We start from the raw sequence: 21,800 nt of genomic DNA on the forward strand, positions 1-21,800 counted from the left end.
TCAAGACCTAGGCAATAGGACTGAACATTAATAGGCTTGCTATATGGTTCATGATATACCAAGGTACCGAAAGAATGTTGCAGCAACCTGGGACTGCTGCTAATATAAAAACAAACAACAGAAACAATTTACAAAGAGCACATGCTTGGAGAAAGGACAACATTTTCTATGTGCAATGAACTGATTTACCAATGGTCAGATGCATTTAGTTAGCTTTGCTGTAAACTAAGGGAATGACTGCTACTTAGTCCTACTGATGGGAAAACATACGGCCTTTGAAACAATAGCTGGGTTAATTTTGCTCAGAGCTATCTAAAACTTTTTGTAAGCCAAGCACAAGCTGTCTTAGCCAATAAAATAAATTCTCATCTGTCTATTTGGTGGTTGTTTTTAAGAGAACTATGTTGGAGGCATTAGATCTGATAATGTGTACCAGAAAGATCACTGTATTTTTCTACCTTGTTTTTAGGATTCAAGCAGATGTCCTTTGACAACAGACACAGTGCCCAGGATCTTCATGCAAAGAACATGATCTTGTGGTTTGAGGGGAACGCTATGTACTGCATACCAGGAGTTGGAACTGGAAAAGGACATTCAAGACTACAGTCTTCCATCTGTGTCCTCCTTCATTAATATTTTCTATTACATGTTCCATCACAAATACTGAACATCCCCCCTCTAGTTCATTTCTGAAAACAGATGTTTAAAATTAAGACAGGCTTCTTGTTTGCCTCTGACATTTTCTGTAGGTCTCACATGCTCCTTCTCAGAAGACAGCAGAAGTCATCAAGAGTTTACTGCTTATTTTAAAACCAACTAAGCATAGCTAACGTTCTGAAGGAGGGGTTCAGTTCTTCTAAACGACTCAAAACCTCTGCAACTTTGACATTTTTGCATGTCTACTACTAAGTTACAAAAAAAAAAAAAGAGATAATTCTACTAATCAAACAGCAAAGCAGCAACTGATGATCATTTTTTCTGTCCAGTTACTCTGAGACTGTTTTGCTACTTGCAGATTTCCAAACCCTTTCTGACTAGGATGCTCTGTCATTTAAGCCTGTACTTCCCATACATTTTTAAATCTTTTCCAATTTACACTCATCAATTCTGAATTTGAGATAGATAGCTCACATTCATAGAAATATAAGTAAATAAATATGTAGCTTTTAGAAAGTCAAATTCTAGTTTGCATTCAGGCTTTCCAATTACCAAGTATTTTCACTGCCAATTACATCAAAATAGGCCATCAGGGATAAAACCCTGGAGGGATGCCTTGAAATATGTTACCACAATCCCAAACCCAGCCATCCTTTAAGCGGTGTTGTTGACAAGTGTTTATATTGGTATTTCCCATGCAAACCTTGATGAGAATTTTACTGTTCAGGAACTCTGGATAAGACCATTAGAATGAAGTTGACAGATTCAGGAAAACATCATAGAGTCCAAAAACAAACCCAAAAGCTAAAAACTTAATCAGTTTCTCAAAGAAACAGCTGTACACTGCCTTTCCATCTTTGCAGTATAAAGCCCATTCAACAGAACCATTGACTTGACACTTGAAGTTCTCGTTGCACTTGTGGTAGAGCATAACAAGGCACCAAACATGGAAAGGAAAGCAAGATTTGCAGTTTTACAACACGCCCATTGGTAGTAGCCTCTGCAAAAGGGACCTGAATCTACAAACAGAACAGGGAGAAATGCAGTGAAGCAAGTAGCTGCTGCAACTTACTGCTGTGCTGAATAAACCAGAAGATAGGCTCTTAAGACAGTGCTGCCAAGGGATATTAAGTTACAGCAAGTTGTATGTCTCCTGCTATGGGAGCCAAGGCAGAGATGAGTGCAAGAACTTGAAATTCCTCTCCAGCTTGTGTTAGCTGTACATACCTTCTCGAGAACAATATAACCATACTAAACATGGAGTGCAGCATGGTGCAATTACACTTGTTTCTTTCAGCATCTCTCATCAGATGACAGCTCTTGAAACCACACTGTCTCATCCTCTGTGGTCTTGGGTGTGATGATTCTCCTCAGATTATTATCTTATTTTAGCACCTGTTCCTTTACACAGCTGGCAAAGAGCAAACATTGCTGGACACAAGGTTCAGTGACTGCGCTACCTGCCCAGAAGCCATGTAACATACTTGAATTCTCCCATCCTTGCCCTAAACTCTAAAAAGAAATTGTGAATTTATCCATGTCATTGAAGATCTAATCCCTAAAACAAGACCTGGGATAAACTGCTATAGAGCAGAGTTATGCTCACTCAAATCAAATACTTGATACATGCTCTCAAATAAAAAGTCTGCAGAAACTCTGTCCCAAGTGCTTGCTCTAGGGAACAGGCATTTTCAAAACGCAGACCATGCCTTGCACATGAATCTTTCGAGACAAACCCCTGCACTTATGTGTGAACATAAGCAAGGGGAAAATAAAGATTTATAGAGATGGATGGTTGAGTGTTGTATCTAACAACCGTTTTAGCTGGATGAACACAATTCAGTGCTCTTTGTAGACCATGAAAAAACACTAATTTATTCGTGATCAACTAGCACTAATGCGATTCAAAACTGGGACACTGATTTCACCCAACTTTGTCCTAAGCAATGAAAGAAAAAAAACAAAAGGTTCAGGGCAATGGCAATACTTTAAAAATTTAGAATTCAGCCTCAAACTTGGGGAGTTTACATCTAATTTGCAGGGAACACTCTCTTTTACCTTTATATGAACCAAAGAGTGTTCCTTTAAAATCACATTGTTTCATCAAGCCATCTGTTACTTGTAGCCAAAATTACAATTTGAACAATTTGCCCATATTTTATTTTAGCACAGAATAAGATATTACCCTATTTAATGTTATTTTAAAAAAAGTTATTTTTCCCACCAGACAGAAGCAGGATCATTAAAAACATCAACTTTATAACAACTATTTTTATCTTGGTCAAGAGGACGACTCTGAAAGCTGCTGGGGGCAAAGGATTATAAAAGCACAACCAGGCTCCTGGGAAAGTCCTGAAAATAGTTTTGCAATGTTCATGGAAGATATATATCAACACCACTCTTACAGGGCTTAGCAAAAGAACACAAGTTGAAAGAAGCTTAACCAGGAACAGATGTTTCCCTTCACACCAGGCTGTTTAAAATACGGTATATGCTATTTTTTACCATCTCTTGTTATATATATACACTTAGAAAATGTTAACAAAATGCACTTTAACAAATATTATCACAGCAGATCACAAACAGCTGAACCACTGATGTTGAATTTCGACTTCTGCTTCATGATCATATCTACTTCTATGATCCAAATACTCAAATATAAAATAGGGGCTGCATTTGCACTGCAAACATGCAGAAAACAAAGCAGTCAGCTAAGTGCCCAGCAATGGTTTTCATTACAATGTGCTAAAGAAATAAATGCTGTATTGTTCTTTTGCAAATGCCCTGGAGAGTGAAGGTTTTGGGGTGGGATTTTTTGGGTTTGTTTTAAGGATGGAAATTACTTCAGAAAAGGTTGAGGACACATCTAGAGAAGTAATCCTAGGCAATAAACAGTACTCTAGAGGGCTCATTTTCTAGCCACAGAAGTAAATTTGAACTGCTTATTCATTTTAAGAACAATCCTCTGAGCAAATTAAAGACTCAATTTTCCTCCTTGTCTATATTTTACTGCCACCTGCTCTGACTGTAGACCCTGCAGGAAATTTCTGGACGTGCCAGCTAAAACACACCTAAAGTAAACAATAACGCTTAGGATTACAAGAACCAGCTAAGGAATCCTGGTACCAAGAGAGCAATCAGAGACTTCCCAGAAGAGATCCTTGTGAGACTGCAGCAACAGAGCCAAGAAATCCACCAACAGACTAGTGCTCTTCACAACACTCAGAAGCTGCATCTCTGTTCTTTCTAAAAAAGAAATCTCATTGCAAAAATTAAGAGATGAAGAACAAAAACTGACAAACACAAATAGACAAGAATGTGAGAAATACTGGAACAGCTAAATAAAAAAATCAGTATGTTGCTTAGTGATTACAAATAAAAGTAAAATAATTTACAGGATTAGTAATTTTCACATTCATTTTATCTAGGAAATTGCAGACGTCTGTCTACTCATTAGCTTGTCATACTGTTACAAACACAAATAATTATGCATATTAAAAGTACATATTTGTCCTAGGATACATCTCTCATCTTCCATATCATCTTGCCATTTCATGGTTAGGTGCTGAAGAGAGTTTTAAAACTCAGAAGCTGTGAGTTCAAAATAATTTAATATCGCTTTCACACACTACATGGATATGTGAAGTCCCTTGTTTTGATCACATAAAACAAAAGCTCATTCTGATGTGAGTAAATATGTAGGAAATAAGTGAAAAGCCAAATCTGGGTTGGATCACTCCCTTGACCAGGAACATCTATGGAAAAGATTTTAAAAGCTCTAATTCATATGGGCATTCAGTTTTTATATTATAGGAGAGACACAAGTCCTAAATACTCCAACCCTGCTTCTATCTAGCAACTTAAAAGAAGCTGGAGAACTAACTCGTCTTTTAGCAGCAATACTAATGCAAAAATTCTTCCGCAATTAGAGCAGTAACACAGACAACTCTCCAGAAAACGATGCACATGAACTAAGATAGCAGGTATCTTGATAACACCAAAACACCTACAGATGAATGGAGGGGGTAAAAAAATAGAGAGCAGGAAAAGAAGTATCTCAATAGTGTGATAAAAACATCAACACAGAGAAACATGCAGTGAGATTGACCTGGGGTTGGTTGGGGTATGGAGCAGTTCCTTACTCAAGCACTCAGCCACTCCCCTGCCCGCTGCTCCCTCCAGAGGAACAAGGGCAAATAATGGGCAGGAGAACTGAACCCCTTTCAGAAATGTTTCACCTTTCAGGAGTACACTAAGTTCAACTGCAGTGTAAACTTGTTGGTAGTAACGTGTATTAATTTCCAGTGCATAAACTAGCACTTGAAACATACTAAACTCCTCATGTCAGTTCTATTCCTGATAACATTTTCTTTTTAAAAAGATATTTAGAAAAATTCCAGTGAATACCAGTTGACACCATATATTCCATAAAACTGCCAAGAGGGCTCAAATATGGCAGATCCTTTCAGCAACGTAGGGCATGAGTCCTTCATCCAAATGTTAGCATTGTATGGCCTTGCTTTCAAAATAGTCCCATTCCCTAGGTATCTTGCAAGAAATGGGGATCGCTGTTGTAGATGTCAACTCTAGAACAAGTACAGGGGTGGCAGCATCCTTGCAATGTGGTTTTTACTTCTTTAGCACATTTGTGGTTTCCTCTCTGGAGTCCTACTTGCGTAAGTCTAGTCTTAAGTCTAGTAATACCAGCAATAGTAGTCCTAGAAAATAAATGTCAACAAACTTACGTGCAAAGTCACTGTATCTGCAGGTGTCAAGACTATTTCTAGGATACACTGGACTACAGAAATTGTTCAGAGGACCGCTTAGAGGAGCAACATGTTACTGGCAGCTTTTGAGCTGGTGATGGCATTTGTACGCTCACTGAAGTTCACCAAAACTATGAACAGAGGGAACAGCAACGAGCAGATTTGATACTGTCTCAAACAGCAGATTTCGTTGCAAGATATGCATTATGTAGTTGTTTCACAATAGTGGCCATCTTTCAAGCTGAACTGGTCCACTTCTGAAAACGCAAAACCAATTATTCATCTGGATGACCTTAGGTTTGCTGGGAGAAATTAGTGTCATTTCTGAGTTAAGTAAGGACAGACCCGCAGGGTCCTCGTGTAGTAAAAAAAACAACCACCCACAACTAAAAAAGCACAAAAGGAAGATGCCTGCATTTGGACATCAGTTAAGCTGCAGCATTTTTAAACCACGCTTTTCCATGCTTATCATACTTCCCTAGGGAAGGATAATGAGTCCACAGGGACAAGAAATATGAACTCTGCAATGGAGTCAAAGTGAAAAAAGTTAACATACAAGAATTTCCTTCTGACAGAGCACTATTAAGCAGGCAACCAAGGAATCAGAGATGTGCTTCCTAAATTTTAAAAAGTCAGAACTGAGAAGAAATGGTACAGAAACTGTCCTTCATTTCCTAACCTTTCACTACCACTGCAAAGATGTGAATATAGGAGTAAAAGCTTCCTGTAAGTTCTTCTATAGCACGTAACTCAGATTGATGTAGAAAACAAAGGTCACGAGAAACATATTTGGCATTCATTAAGGACTGCGTATCCAAAATAACTCTTTTCTTGGGATGTCAGCCTCACTTCTCCTCCCTTATTTGTCTCAGCACATTCAGGAGAACACTCTCAGATGAAAAAAATGATAACAGGATACACAGAAATAAAGAGCAACTAAGGAAGTAATTAAAGGCTATCCTATTTTACATGAGACACAAGTCAAAGCATTACAAAATACAGTATCTTAGAAGTAACACCTCTGAGTTACAACAATTTCAGAATGATCTGAGGCACAGCGATGAGAAGTTCAGAAGTTAGCTTTGCTCATTAAAAAGCAGATGAGCAAATCTTTAATCTCTGTATTGCCTGAGAGCTAGAGACAGGAGTGCTAATATCACCACAGCAGTAAAGTACATACACAACAGTTATTTCTTTCATTGCCCAGGAATTATGTGGCAAAGACACTGTGGGACTGTTTGAGCTCTTTAGGACATGTTGAGCTGCACCAGATCCACATTGATCTGAAAGAACAAACAGAACGTGGTGCTGTCAACATGATTTTAAGGTACAGGAAGAGTGTATCCTGTGCAACATTACGTCCCCAGTATTTAACTATCTTCTGTCTTCCATAGCTTTTACTGTGCTGAGGAACACAGTGGTGGCAAAAACGTACAGAAATGAGAAGAGAATTGGAACAGAGTCCCAAAGTGCAGAAGGATCTCAGCAAAAGAATACAGGTTTGACCCAGGAGTCTTCCTTGGCTTTTCTTAAATGCTTTATAGTCAACATGGTCTAAGGCACTTTGTTTCAGTGAGCGAGAAGCATTCTCCAGGTGAAGTAACTTCCTTGTTTCTACTTCATTACTCTTAACATTAGATGAAGTTACACAGGAAGAAAAAATATATTACCTATGCTGTATGCCACTGCAAAATTGTTTTGTGTTTGCCAGAGGCAAGCAGTTAATATTCAGTACGACATACATATTCAGTGCAACAAGAAGTCAATTGAGAAAAGTAGTTATTAAAATTGCATCCTTGTTCAAACTCCATGTAAACAATACTTGCTTGAGAGTACATAATAAAATTAGTAAAATTCATTCTTTCAGGGTAGAGGATTTTTTTTCTAGGAAATTCACAGTTGGAGAAAATTTGTTTTGAAAACATAGCTACTCTATTTGCTATCTTTTTTTTTAAATAGTAATTTGCAATGCATCAAGATGATAAACCTGTGCTAGAAGGCTCTATTATGAAAAGCTCTGTGATCAATGATTTGCCTGTTCGATTACAACACTCTATTAACTTCAATTGTATTCCACAGTTTGAGAAGAATTATAGAGTTGTTCGTTTTTGAAAGCAGGCAGTTGTCCTAACAGCCTTTTGTTACTACTTTATTTGAAGAATGTCCTTTATTTTTCATTTATTTTGTTTGTGAACATCTGTTTTATATGTCCTTAAAAGCAATGGACATTTCTGTTGCTCAGACAAATGAGTTAATATGACAATTAATTCCTACTCCTAAACAAGTCCTGTTTTCTGATTTAGATTTACATAAAAGTGTTGAGACTTTCGCAGTGTGTTTAATCAGATACAGACAGTGACACGGTGCACACTTGACAGCGACGGCTTCAAAGAACTTCAAATTCCTCTACATCAAATAACATCTGAGGATAAGCGACATACTCAGTCTACAGAGAAACAGTAAATATACATTTTAGCTATTAAAATTTAAATTATTATATTTCAAAAAGCCATCTTCCTAACCCCAAAATCAAATGGCTTCTACCAACAGAAACATTTCCTTGTCTAGAAAAACATTCTAAGGAGTCTCAGAATTGGATATTTATGGAAATAAGCTGACTCCTGGATTGTAATTTTGTTTTCATGTTAGCCATACTCCTTCTGAAGTTACAAATGCAAAGAAGTTTTCTGTCGCTATGATGAAAAGTTTGCTCCCAGTAGTGACAGATAAGCCTATATTTCTACTCTGACTCAAGGAACGGAAGAACAAAACCAAACAAGTTGAAACTGATACACAAGAACTACACCAGTTTTGCCTAAGTGCGAATATATTGAAAAAAATCCAAGATAGCATCAGAACAGAAATACATATGTACACATATATAATAGATGTATGTACAATAATAAGTCCTGAAATGAAATTCGGACTCAAACTTTTGAATATTAGTAAGCATTCAGAAAACTTCAGTTTGTTCTGATACCAAAATCTATATATCTTCAAGTGTGATGACCATGACCAGATAGTCATAGCTGCATTATTTTTAATCCAGTTTTTACAGTTCATAGTAAAAAGGAACATGAGTGCAATCTGAGCCTGTCAAGCTAAATCCCTGTCAAGCTCACACAGCCTGTGCTGAAATTTGTTCTACAAAATTTTCTTAAGTATTATCACTATAAGCCGGATTAAAGCTAGGGGAGGTAGGTCTACTCACACTATTCTTACACCATGTGGCTAAGTAAATATAGTATTTAATGCTAGCTTTTATAACATGCAATAAGACACAACAGATGCTGCAAAATTTGAAACATGCACAATGAATCTGTCTTCACTAAAATGACAACAAATAAAGATTTGCAGGGTTCTTTTCAAATTGTCCAGTATATATAAAAGTTTAGTGAAACCAACACTATTCTGGATGACAAAGGGATTTAGGTTACCAGTATAATCTCTAACTGCTAACATCATGTGATACTGAAACATAACTTCAATTAATCCGTAGGTTTCTGTGAGTTAATAGGCCTTTTAGCTACAGTACTGTGCAAAAGAATATTTTGACACTAAAATGGAAATGATACATGGTGTTTCAACTTAAAATGTTTACACCATTACAGGACTGTCTTCTACACTGGTAACTTAGTTGATAACATTTGTGAGAGATTGCCCACCTGTGACACTGCAAATCATTTTAACATAATACTATGATCAAACTTGTTTCTCTCAATAAGTATCATTTCCTTTCAGATACTTAAAATTACAAAGCACCAAATTTTAGTGCAGCATTTCAACTGCACAAAATGTACACATATTCCTATTGTCAGACTGACATAACTAGAAGCAATAACCATAGTTCAAGTAAAAGCACACTGTGTTTTGGGTTTGCCTTTTTTTATTTTTTTTACTCACTTTCTTAATAAAATCAGGTATCTCCTTTTTGTCAGAAAGTTGGTTTAAAGACGAGCAGCACTCTACCTCCAAGACATATCCTTCACTATGGACATCACCTTTTGAAGACCTAGAGACAGACATAAAAAAAAAGAATCAGTTTCTGTTCTTGACACTGGACACACAGACATCCCTTTTACAAATACTTCCCATGGAGAGCTAACCTTCAGACAAAATTTTGGTTCTAGCATATTCACTCCATTGAGCCCAACACAGTTCTAACAAGAGGAAGCCACAGCACCTCACTTACTTACTAGTGAAGGAAATCACACCAATGAGTGTGGATGGCAGAATGCCTCAGGGATTTCCAAATTTCTTCATCTGTCCAAGAAAAACTGTGTCAGCCTGGCACCTACGGCCAATGCCAAGGGGGTGTAGAGGTGATACAACTCAGAATATGCAGAAAGCAGGTTGCTGTGCATTGGGCTGACAGATGCTCCAGGTCCACAGGGTAGCTTGAGGCAGGGTGTTTCACAGGCAGTAATTAAAGGAATTCATACTCTTATCTACCACCGTTCTCAGTGAACATTTAAAAATCTGGGGCTAATCGAAGTAGTCTGTCCTTCAGTCTTGCCTAATGCTTTGTTGTTGAGAAATGTAAAGCTATGTCTGAAATCCCTTCTCTTTCACAAGACACTAACTGCTAAAATAATTCAAAGAGTATGTTATCTGCCATATACATTGCTGAACAAATTACTGCTGTGGAAACATGGTATTGGTCAAAATACGCCAAGGGAATGTTTGGAAGTTATCCTGAATGATCTTGAGAAACAGTCTATAGGTGTGCACAGCCAAGTACTGCTACCAAAGGCAGTTTTCATCTCCTCTGGCTCCCATGCAAGGAAGCTGATACACTTGACCAATAGAGGAAATCTAGAAGATCATTTGTTTTATCAGCTCTTTAGGAGAACTCCTAAAGAAACAGACAAAAATAAAAGCTAGCCTATAATTCTTCAGATTAACAGAGCAATTATCTTAACATCCCACATGGAGCATCAAAAGATCTAGTCTGAAGTAAAGAGGTAACTTTGGCCAGCAGCCACTTGATGCACTGCATACCTACAGGACGGGACGAAAGGTGCAGAAGTTTGAACTGAGAGCACTGAGGAAGCAGCAAAAGAACCAAAAAAGGGCTTTTCAGGCTTGACATGCTTGCAAAAGCAACTCTGTGTAGCAGCTCTGTTCTGGGGACTGAGACTGTGTGACACGTAAAGCACGCTTCAGTTACAGATGGTCCCAGGGGCTTTCCCAAAACGCTGACAGTCACTCAGAGCCATGAGATGCGTAGGCCGGCAACTGCAAACTGGCAGCGTGTTTCCTAGGCAATACTGCCAAAATTTTCTGAAGCATCACACGACATTGTATTTCATACTTGATCCTCCCACTTTCAGACAGGCTACACTCTCACTTCCTTTTTCTTATCCCACTCACACATGGGACAGGTGGTCCCAGACTACGGTTTGGGTACACTGAAACCCGTTTCTTGTTTTTCACTTCCTTTCTAGGTTCTTCTCGTAACTTGTAGTCCCATTCTGTTCTCGACTCCAGATAAATTTTAACAAAACATTGGCATCTATGGAAACTCTCCAAACACCTTTATAGGATTTACAGAAATCATGATTCCTCTGTCTCAGTCGGGTCACAGATTGACCATAATATTCCTATTTTCCCTCAAAGATTCCCTGCAATATTTGTCGTACTGCAGTGGAGAAAACCATTTTAATCTATTCCTTCACCTGCTCAAATGGTCTGTCTGGATGTGTAGGCTGAGGAAGTCATTTTTTCAGCTAATTAAAAGAAAACTGACATTCTGACAACAGATGCAAGGTTGGACAGGGCTTTGAGCAGCCAGGTCTAGTGGGAGGTGTCCCTGCCCACGGCAGGGGGTTGGACTGGGTGTTCTTTGAGGTCTCTTCCAACGCAAACCATTCTGTGATTACTGGAGGACTAGAAGTGTTCCACCACTCCTCCTCTGTAACAGACATACAGCAATTAATTTAAGCAGCAAAGAACAACTTTGTCAAGGGAAAAAAAATAATAGCTTTGTGAGGGACAACACATGAACTGCAGAAAACTATTTTTGCTCTTCTAGATAAAGTCAGAGATAAAATAATCTATTTTGTGCAGATTTTCCACCACAGATGAACTCAGTGCATTCAAGAACATAAAAATAAGCTTAAGAAAGTCTCCTTGCTAGAGTACATACTATTATACCTACTTTTTTTTCTAAAATCTGAATATGACTGACCGGAAATGTAGTCCTGATGTTACCTAGCCATGTTCCAGAGAGAATAAGTACAAGCTAGGTCCCTCTAATGCTCTAGCAGTTAATAAACCATCAAAACTGTCATTTGATATTGCAATGTCCACACAACATCAAACAGAGCAAACAGGATCCTCCAGTGCTTTGGCTATTGCATAATAATAAACCAGAAGTAGGTTATTAGGAATGGGTAGCAAGGAGCCAAGCCCTTTTTAGACAACCAATCCAATTTTTGGGGTCAACACCAAGCATCTAGAAACATGAGGACCAAACATTTCCCTTGCTGAGGCAACCCACTGCACTCACCACGGCCCTGTGCCAGACTGGCTGAGGAAGCCTTGCTCCCAGCCTGGAGACGTTGAAATAATACAGCTCAAATTCAAAGTTAAGATATAAAATCCAAAAAATGAAGTATGTGTTACACTATCCATGCTTATTTAACGTGAGGCCAAGGAACAGGAAAAAACAGGAGAAACCCATGGGCACAAACCCTCTTTTACCCATTCTTTCACCAAAATCTGTCCTTCACATAGCGTTCAGGTCAGGTACACGAGCCATGGCACTGCTGTAAAGACTTGCTGTGACAAAAATCAAGCCTTGCTAGCTCCAAAAGACCAAAGAAACACTGTATTTTCATGTTTAAACCCACTGGCTATCTATAAAAACGAACTCTTTTCAACCTATATTGGTGAAGGTTATACACAGCTATAAGGCAGAGACAAGTTCAGCCTCAAACCACTCTCTAATTCCTCTCGTCCCCCTCAACAGCTCCTTGGACTCTGATTTTGTGCAGTTTTTGGAGGACCCACTTCCAGCTTCTTTGAAAGGAGTATGAGTTAAGTGAGATACAGATTATATACATTAAAATATAGTGATTCTTACTGCAACTGCTTTAAGTTACCTGTTTATTTTTCCTTCTTTAAGACGCACTTACTTTGAAATACACTTACTGCTTGTAAATATTTAAGCAAACAGGAGACAGTGAATTCTTCCTCTAAGAGTCTCAGAGCTACCTTTACAATGGGGTTCATGAAAGAAATGGCATCAAATACCATTGCACTCTGTTAGGAACATTATTTTACAAAACATGCGTAACAGATCCCACTAAAGGCCATAAAATCTTTAGTTAAAATATTCCAACTGGAGTACTTTATATTACCAAAAAGTATTTTTCCAAGCTTTCAAGTAAAATATGTCCATATATGGTAAAGGCTATGCTTTAACATATATGTTAAAGTCTTAGTCTATATTGGTAGTTTTCACCTTTGTAGGAAACATTTAAGAGCCGCTTACTCTGTCAAAAACAAAGAAACCAAAAGTCATAGCTTCTCACATGAAAATAATAAATAACTGTGGATTTCACAGACCACAAAAATAAATTTTCTGAGCAAATGCAGGTGGGCAAGAAATTATTTCCAGCCTCCGTACAATAAAAAAACAATGCCTTTTGTAAATTAATTGCAAAGTATTTCATAAATATAATAAAATTCCCTCATTAAACCCTTTGAATATTATTAGTATAGCCATACAGAAGTAGCTAAATATAGGTACAGGTAAATTCTATACTGACAGAAATTGCTAAAACCCCAATTGTTTTTTGTTGTTGTTCATTTAATGAGACTACTTTGAGGACCATTTTCATTAGAGACTATGAATTAGGACCCCCCAAAATATGCACATCTATCAAGATCACAGAAGCCAGAGGAAAAGTCAAAAGCAGAGCTCAGGTCTCCTGACTTCACTCTTGTCCCTGCACTTGCAATCCCCTGTTCTCTTCTGGAGAGGGACTGATGTCAATCAGTTTAGAAGTAAAACCAATAATTCACACTCTGAAGTCTCTTACCAGTTTTACAGTACAGGAAGTTACTGGGAGTCCAATGGATAAATGGACTTTAAAATTAAAGCAATGGTTTTATTTAAACTTAACTTCCACTTTCCCATCAGAAAATATTTCTCAACAGAAAGCAAAAGAGAAATACTGAGATCAGTTAATTAAAAAAAAAATGTAACCCCCTACAGTTTGAAAGATCTTCCTTTTCTTCTGCAAGTACAGTCAGCAATTTCTTCCTCTTCTGTTCCATCTCCTAGGTTGGAAAACTGAATCTTCCTCCCTTCATTGTCTGCAAACCTTTGAGGTTTTTTAATCACCTTTGCTCCTCTAATAAAAAATCCCTGGTTTAATTAGAAATGGCCCAGCCCCGAGAGAAGCACACCTGGATACAGTAAAGCCATACCCTTCCAGAAAGCTAAGACGAACCGGAGAAGCTGGCACGCCCTGACTCATCGCAATGCCCTGCGCTCACTGTAATGAATTTTGTGACACCTGAGAGGAAACAGAAGGGACAGCACCAACAACGCCACCACTTCACCTGCATAGGGAAGGGCAGTTTCCTGCCCACCACCCCAGGAGAGGATACCCACTGGTTCTGGACTGACACAAAATGTCACTGTATCTTATACATCCTGGGCTTTTGCCCGTTTTCCTTCCTTTTTTACGTATCTCATTGTTTGTTTATCTATTGATTTTCCTAAATAAGGGTTTTTCTGTCACTGTAGGCACCCTCTGTGACCACCACGGAGTGGCAAAGTGCTGAGGAAATTTCAGTCTCCCTGCTGCTGTTGCAGAAGGATTGTGTTTGAAGGCCTGTCGGGGCCAGGGTAGAGGGTACCACCCTCAAGTGTTACTGATATACAAGAGACTGAGGACCACAGTCTTAAAAGACTGGAGTCCTGAATTCTAAACAGGACACCTAGTGCCAGTAAAGAAGAAAAAAATAAACAGAATAAATAAGATTTGCACTTATAATTGGAAGTTCACTGGCCAAAAATATTTTACGATGGTTGTTTCAGTAGGCTGTCATTTCCTGTACATGCTGTTTGCAGTTAAGCACCATTTCATGGTAGATAAACCATAACCAGCTGCAGAGTACCAGTAACTTACACAGTAACTATTAAAGCTGGCAACTTGGTGTCTGTTACAAACTGGATTTCCAATCCTTTTCACATACAAGAAGGAAATGAGGGAGCCAACACTTAGTCCTCATCTTCCTGAAGTTCTCTATGCCCATGAATTTGGAAAGCCAAAAGCACATTTGTAAGCTGTGCAGACACTCGAAAATAACTAAAATTACTTGATTAAGATGACGCTAGGAATATAAGTGCAGTTTTGAGATTTTCCACTACGTAGGAATAGCTCTACAGTTCAAAATCTAACTGTACATGTATAACAAAGTGGTCTAAATTACAAAATAATGAAACCAGATGAAGATGATTAACGTGAGCAGTTGGTATCTGTATAACTCCAGGCTAAAAATCTAGCAAAACTAGAATATCTGAAAACCAAGAAGGCAGCAATTAAAAACTCACAGGTTTTATGATGCCCACCCAATAAACATACCATTTTTTATAAAAATAAAAGCAGGTATACTGTATCATAACTACCTCAACTCTAACCCACGTGACACCATTTTAACTTACTTACCTAAGCATTTTCTTTACTAGGAATTTTCTTATATAGGAAAACTTATCACTGGAATTTATATTATTTGTTAGTAAAATTCATAAACTTTTTAAAATGGCAGCATATAGAGTTTCTTGAGAAAAGTTCAGGCATGTATGGATACATAGGCATCTTTAATGTGCAGTGTTTGTAACTTCAAGAACACAGATGAAAGAACATTTATTTTGGGTCAATGTTAAAAGTTGTTGTGAGGAAATATGTATTTCTTTGAACTTGAAACAAATGACAAGCTTTAAAAACTCAAGCCATTGTCCCTTGAGCTAAAAGAAGATATCTGTTGACTCCTGGGTATGGAATAAATATTATTTTTTCAGCAAGCTGAAACCAGCCTGCTGGGAGCAACAACACTCACTGCTTTTGCACACAAAACATGTTTGTTCCTAATGCTCATGAAGGCAAGGTCAGACATTTGCCACCTTCAAGCCTAAATCCTACATGAAAACAAAACGGGTACATATACATGTATTCACACATGTGTATTTAGATTTCAGTTACAAATATATTGTACCAATGCAAAGTATCCACTTTTGCCAACTCAAGCAAGCACAGCAACACTGGAGATCTCTGCTACTATTGTCAGACGGTATTGTTTTGAAATGCCTAGAACCGGAATTCCTGCATTTCTGCAGAGATCTTTAGTAGCACATTTCAGTGCCCATGAAGTAGAAGGACGCTGGGAACAGTCAGCAGGAAACCTGACCAACCTGACTGCCTTTCATGTTAAAACAAGTGGATTTGTGAATGAGCAGAGGGAGGGCAGTGGCTGTCATCGATGGGAATTTTAGCAAGAGGTTTGGCACTGGCTCCCACACTATTCTTGCATGCAGTTTAGGGTACTCCAGTCTGGAAAACCAGATGAGTAAAAACCAGTTCCATAGTTAACAGTGATGCCCTGACTGGAGACCAGTGACAAGTGAAGTCCCCACCCAGGGGTCTTTAAACTGGGCCCTGTTATGTTTAACATCTTCGCCACTGACATGGAGGAGGGGACACAGGGCGCTCTTGTCAAGATTGCAAATGACGTGGGAGCAGTGGATGCAACTGATGTGGCAGTGTGTGCTCCAAGAAAGCTCAAGGCCACTGGGTGTGTTTTATACAGTGATGTGCCACTCAAGGTCAAGTGTGGCATGGACAAATTTTCACAAGGAAAATGAAGAAATATCCACAGAACTGAAATACAGGTGTGCCAGGCAGAAGCACTGGTCATGGCTCAAGGCTCTATCCACTGAATTGTACACAAAGTCAGAGCAATAACTCTCTGTTTCAAGTGCCCATCAAAAGAACTTCAAAAGAAGAAAACCTTTTCAGGGCTAGAAGGTGTCTCAAACAGCTAAGAGTCAGAAATCTGATTAATTGTCTGGATGCTTTTAGAAACATTTTCCTTTGCCTCTGGAAGGCAAATGTGCAAATCCAAATGCCAGAGGACCAAACTAAGACTTCACAAAGCACAAAACTTCCAGAGGCTGCTGCTTCTTCCCCATGTAATTATGTCTTTTCATACTTCATCAGTTCCTTGGTGTAATACAGGTCTCCTTCCTTTCATGGAAAGAGCTGTTCACTTCTGTTAAGAGGGGAGTTTAGTACGACTGGAAAAAGACAGAGTGAGAGAGCTGGTCTTTCAAGTTTGAAAAGTCAGGATTTCCCCTGACTCAGCTGCTTGAAACCTCCAGTCAACAAACTTAAGTAAATACCAAGTGGACACTGACAACTGGAAATGCAAACATAACATCACAGAAACAACAGAATGGCTACTGCCTCATTTAATTCATTTCACATTGCAAGTTTAAGTAATTTCAATCTTTTGTATTTACATCACGCTACATTATATTTTCTATAAATCCAGACTTTCTGTAAATCCAGAATTCAGATGACAAAGAGGACACAGAAAAAATTTAGCTATATCTCAGAAGATACCATTAATTCAAATCATTTGGAATTCACATTGCATACCAGGAAAAAAAAGAAACCAAAAATCCCGGTTTACTATTAAACTTTTGAACTCAAGTCTGTCAAATTCCTTTGCAGATAAACAGAATTATTTTTGGCCAAGTGATGAAAGTTTGCATTTCATCAGGATTAACAGATATAGGGAAATTATAGAAAAAGAATCAGAATCATCTCATCAATTATAAATCACTGGCACACCTGACACCTCATTAGTTTACAGAAAGGAAAGACAGCTGCAAAGTTGTTTGAGGTAAACACAGAAGTCTACTCTAACAAATTATTCTTAAATTATAGTACTTAGTCTGCTTCTCCATGGCAATGTTTCCCTGATGATTGCTTTGCTGATTGGAGGCAAACCCTGCAGAAGGTTGTCCTAAGACACAGATGGAAGCACAGAGAAAGAGACCTCTCCAGAATACAGATTATAGACCCTGCCTCACTCTGCTGTGGTGCAATGGAGCATCTGCACCCACGTAAACACTACTGTGAGCACAGTTTATGAGTGGATCGTGTATCTTTCCTAGTAGAGGAGAATGGAACTTGCTTTCTGGTGCACAGTATTTAAAAAGGGAAATGAAAACACTTGAATTGACATTGAATTTTGAATCTTTCAGACACCAGTCAGAGGTATCACACTACAGGGAACTGGGAATAAATTAAAGCAGCTTTGTGCTGTGTTTTGTTACAATTTTGTCCAGCGACTGACTCTGCAATTTCTTTGCAGGGAACAGGTTACCTGCAGCAGTCATGAGCTGCTGTCCAAAACAGTAACATGCACAAGACACCTGAACAGAGATGACGGTATTAAAAACTAGCGAGCATGGAAAGAAAAGGGTAAAGAAAGGAAGATTATTACACACATGAAGAACTATATCTGTTCCTCAGGGGAACATAAGTGAAATAGGTACAACTCTCCTTATCTTGTTAAACCAGAACCTCCCAAATGCACAGACCTTCCATCAGGAGAAATATGCTGTCACATTCACACTTTCCAGGGTACCACCATATATCCCATTTTTTAAGATTCTTCTCTTCAAGTGTAAATCAGTGTGAATCAACTTTCCTCAAGTGTGAATCAATGTGAACCAGCAGAGGCCATGCTGCCTGGAGCCTTAAAAAAAACTGTCGAAACCTGGACTTGAAAATTTTTCTTTGCATATTTTCCTAAGAGATGCCTTCCCTGAGAAACTCAGGTATCTCAGAACTCAGCACAGTCAGTAGAACAGTCAATTGCTTTTTAATTAAAAAGTCCATTGAAATTTAGAGAGAGAAAGTATTCACTGGAGCATTAAAGTAATTATTCGTTTAACCTACGCTATTCTGTTTGACTTCCAAACCACTTTCAATCAACTGGTTAGTGTGCACAACGCAGTTAGGTGCTACAGAAATATCTAAATTTATTATGTTAAATTTAATGAGAGCAATGACGGAGTCCTTTAGCTACTTGGCAGACTACCGTTGGGCCCAGTGCCTCTAAAGAATGACACACTCTTACATTTACTTAATTTACTTTAACTGAACGTGCCACTTTTTGTAGTGCAAACAACTGTAAAGTTGAATTTAAAAAAAATAAATAAATCTGTCCTTTGCTTTCACATTCTCCCTAATATTTCCAACACACAAACCTCGCTTTTCAACATTTACAGCTTCCATATATGCTAAGAATGTGTTTCCTCAAATGTCCTAGAGCAGGAAAGACTCCTACTTCCTTCTTTACTAGCACTGATTAGATAGCTAAGATAGTTAACTCACAGAGATACCAGTACAGACACAAAACTATCCTAGCGATTTCAGAAGTCACCTTAAATGTACAGTGACAGTGCAAATTCACACTATTTTAAAATTCCAGAAAAATGGCATAATAGGAGGAGTAACCCTAACAGATACTTTTCCCACGAGTTTTCATTAATAACATGTCGAAGCACTACTTTTTTCATTATATTCTTGAAAAAATTAAGGCACTGCCAATCTCAATGATAGCAGCAGTATGTAGTTCCTAACTCACATCATCTGCTGCAGCTCGTATAGCTTCTCATCTTTGGAGAGGCAATGCTTTAAGCCAAAGTCCTCCAAATGTGAGTCAGTAGCATTCATTTTAAAACATAAAACTAACATACATAGGTGCAACACTGATTAAAGACTAATTCAAGTATTTGATTCTGTCTCCATGTATGCAGAATTGGCGTTACTGTCCCAAAAAGGCACTAATACAACAAATTCATTTGTGTTCCACTCAGGCAACAAAAATAGCAAGGTGGACAAGTGACAGATGAAGTGTGCACTGTTGGAGTCATCCGTGGTGAAACACCTGTGTAAGCAAGGAGTTTCAGCCTCAGGTGTTTTGCAGAAAGTGCCCAGGAAGCCTGAAGGTGGGCCCCACACTGAGGTACAGAGCTTTTTAGGATTCCTTGGCTCCCCATGAATGCCTGGTGCCACTGTTAAGAGAAAACTGCAGGGGACCACTTTGTACTTCATGGCATAAGTGATGGTAGTAGGCATCCTACAGCTGTAGCTGAACTACTTATACTCCGAAAATCTTATGACAGAAATAAATGCTCATCTGATCAGCAAATATCCTAAGCAGACCTTAACCCAAGAGTTCAGCTGTTTTATACAGAGACAGCCTACAGACGCCAGAGACCTGATAGTCCTTAGTGAAAAAAAGTATCATTAATTCTTTATCAGCAGTGTAATGAGGAAGGTTAATTAAAAATATTAACAGCATGTCGGGTTTTTTTTGCTACCTTTGCATATTTTTTTTCCCCACAGCTGTTAGAAGAATGGGATAAACTCACGGTTCAAATACAGCTGGTGTTTATGCAGGCCATGGTTACCTTAAATCTGTGCAACACCCATCTTTCTTCATTGCACTTAGCAATGCAAACATTCGTTGCACCTCCACGCTGTGGAAGCAGCTTCTCCCACACTCCCTGGCAGACTCAAGAACATTTAAACTACATGAAACACCAAACTGATGTCATTTCCCTTTCTGGCCCTTGTCTGTTTTTTCCCACTGCACCAAGTCTCTTCCGCTTCCCTAGGCAGTCAGAAATGACAGATAAGGGAACGCAAAGAAATGGAGTGTAAATGTAAAAGGAAATATAATTGGTTCAAGACTCTCTACTGTCTTCAATTTTGTACAGTCATTTACAGCTGTCTAAAGTGTGTGAAACACTGGCACCCAAGTGAGAGAGTAGGCAATTAAGATTTTGTACTCCTTCACAATCATTCTGCACAGATGTAAACTACTGGATACAGTTCAAGAAGCAGTGACACACTGAGTGCTCTGGTTTGAAGGCCATGTCGCTCTGCCAAGAAGGATGCTGCTTTTCCCTGATGTGTTTTCACAGCTCAGTCCTGGAAGATGCTGAATTCTTGGACCCCAATCCAGCAGAAGTGCTTAAGTACTTACTTAACATTGCAAACTCATGCATGTAAATACTTTCACTATTTGCAGAAGACTATTTTGTAGGCAGGGAAAGCAAGGCCCCAAAACCAGGCAAGCTTAGGCCAGTATTACTCAAGAAGTCTACTTTTCAGCCAAACATTTTATGTTTTGACCATGAAACGGGAAACTCTTTAAACAATAATATCAGGCAAGCCAAGTTCTGTATTAATAAAACTAAGAGCAAGTCAAGGTAAATGGAAAGTTATTTTAGAAACTAAAATTGCCTTCAACATCTAATGCCTATATAAATGAAATGCAAAACTTTTTCCTTGAGTCACAGACTGAGGATCGACCCTGTCTATAACTGCTACCCATTGAGTACCAGGCTAATAGCAAACTGGATGGTAGTTTTACTTCAGTATTAAAGAGGTGTCTAAAACAGTTACATCCTTTCCTTCAAGCATCAGTGCAGAGTGGGAGTAGGATGGACAAATGGAAGGTTCATTATCCCCCAGTTTTCAGTACAGGTCACTGTAAAATGGGCAGACTGGGGAATGCAAATAATGGAGCAAAACTGCACAGAATGGCTGCAACAACACAGGTAGCTGCAGAGTTGTGGATGGTCAGATAATGTTAAATTATATTTTAATCATTAAAATCACTAGAATAATAAATATACATTTTAAATATTCACATTTGAATTTCCTTCTGGACTACTTAAGAGCACATTCTACTGATATTTTTAAAATCAGATGAAAACATAAATGAACAGTATTCTTGTTTATTAATCTTCAGACTTTGATTCTGTAAAATATTCTTCATACATTTTAAGAGACTGAACAAAGCAGGGGAGTCATCCTTTTAAAGAGTTTGCACTGACTGAAAAACTAAAAGAACTTGTATTGTTTAGAGGAAAGAAGGGCCTACAGTCTACACATAAATGTAAGAAGTATGCAGTAGTACAACAGTTCTCTAATTAATTGCATTACTGTAACGTCTAAACACAAAATATGCCTTTTCTAAGCAAGCATTTCTTCTGTCTTAACTTAACCTAAAATTCTTAAATGGTACCAACGGGACCATCCTTACAAATTGTCAGGCATAGGGCTTGTTTGTTTGCCTCTCATGACAACACATCCCAAAATACAGCGCATATTTCAACTTGTTATTTTCTGAGTCGTCTGCCAAACTGCAGATGAATTGTAAACATGAAGAACATGTTAAGCCTATTCAAGCCTACAAAAAAAAAATTTAAAAAATCAAGTCTTGCACAGTAAACTCTGCTATAATTTCCTGATGTAGGTCAAAACTCAGCAG

At 38.3% G+C, this 21,800-nt stretch overlaps 1 protein-coding gene across 1 annotated transcript in view; it reads right to left on the reverse strand.

The window, feature by feature from the left end:
* RFTN1 (raftlin, lipid raft linker 1) overlaps positions 1-21,800 on the reverse strand; it is a gene marked incomplete at its 5' end in the record, with an annotated part of 55,418 nt that overhangs the window by 33,359 nt on the left and 259 nt on the right. The window contains one exon of the mRNA XM_010180636.1: positions 9,327-9,435. Coding sequence (XP_010178938.1) covers positions 9,327-9,435 — 109 coding nt within the window. The remainder of the gene's footprint in view (positions 1-9,326; positions 9,436-21,800) is intronic.

This window comes from Mesitornis unicolor, unplaced genomic scaffold (assembly GCF_000695765.1).
Source record: "Mesitornis unicolor isolate BGI_N332 unplaced genomic scaffold, ASM69576v1 scaffold31913, whole genome shotgun sequence".
Taxonomy (NCBI): Eukaryota; Metazoa; Chordata; class Aves; order Mesitornithiformes; family Mesitornithidae; genus Mesitornis; species Mesitornis unicolor.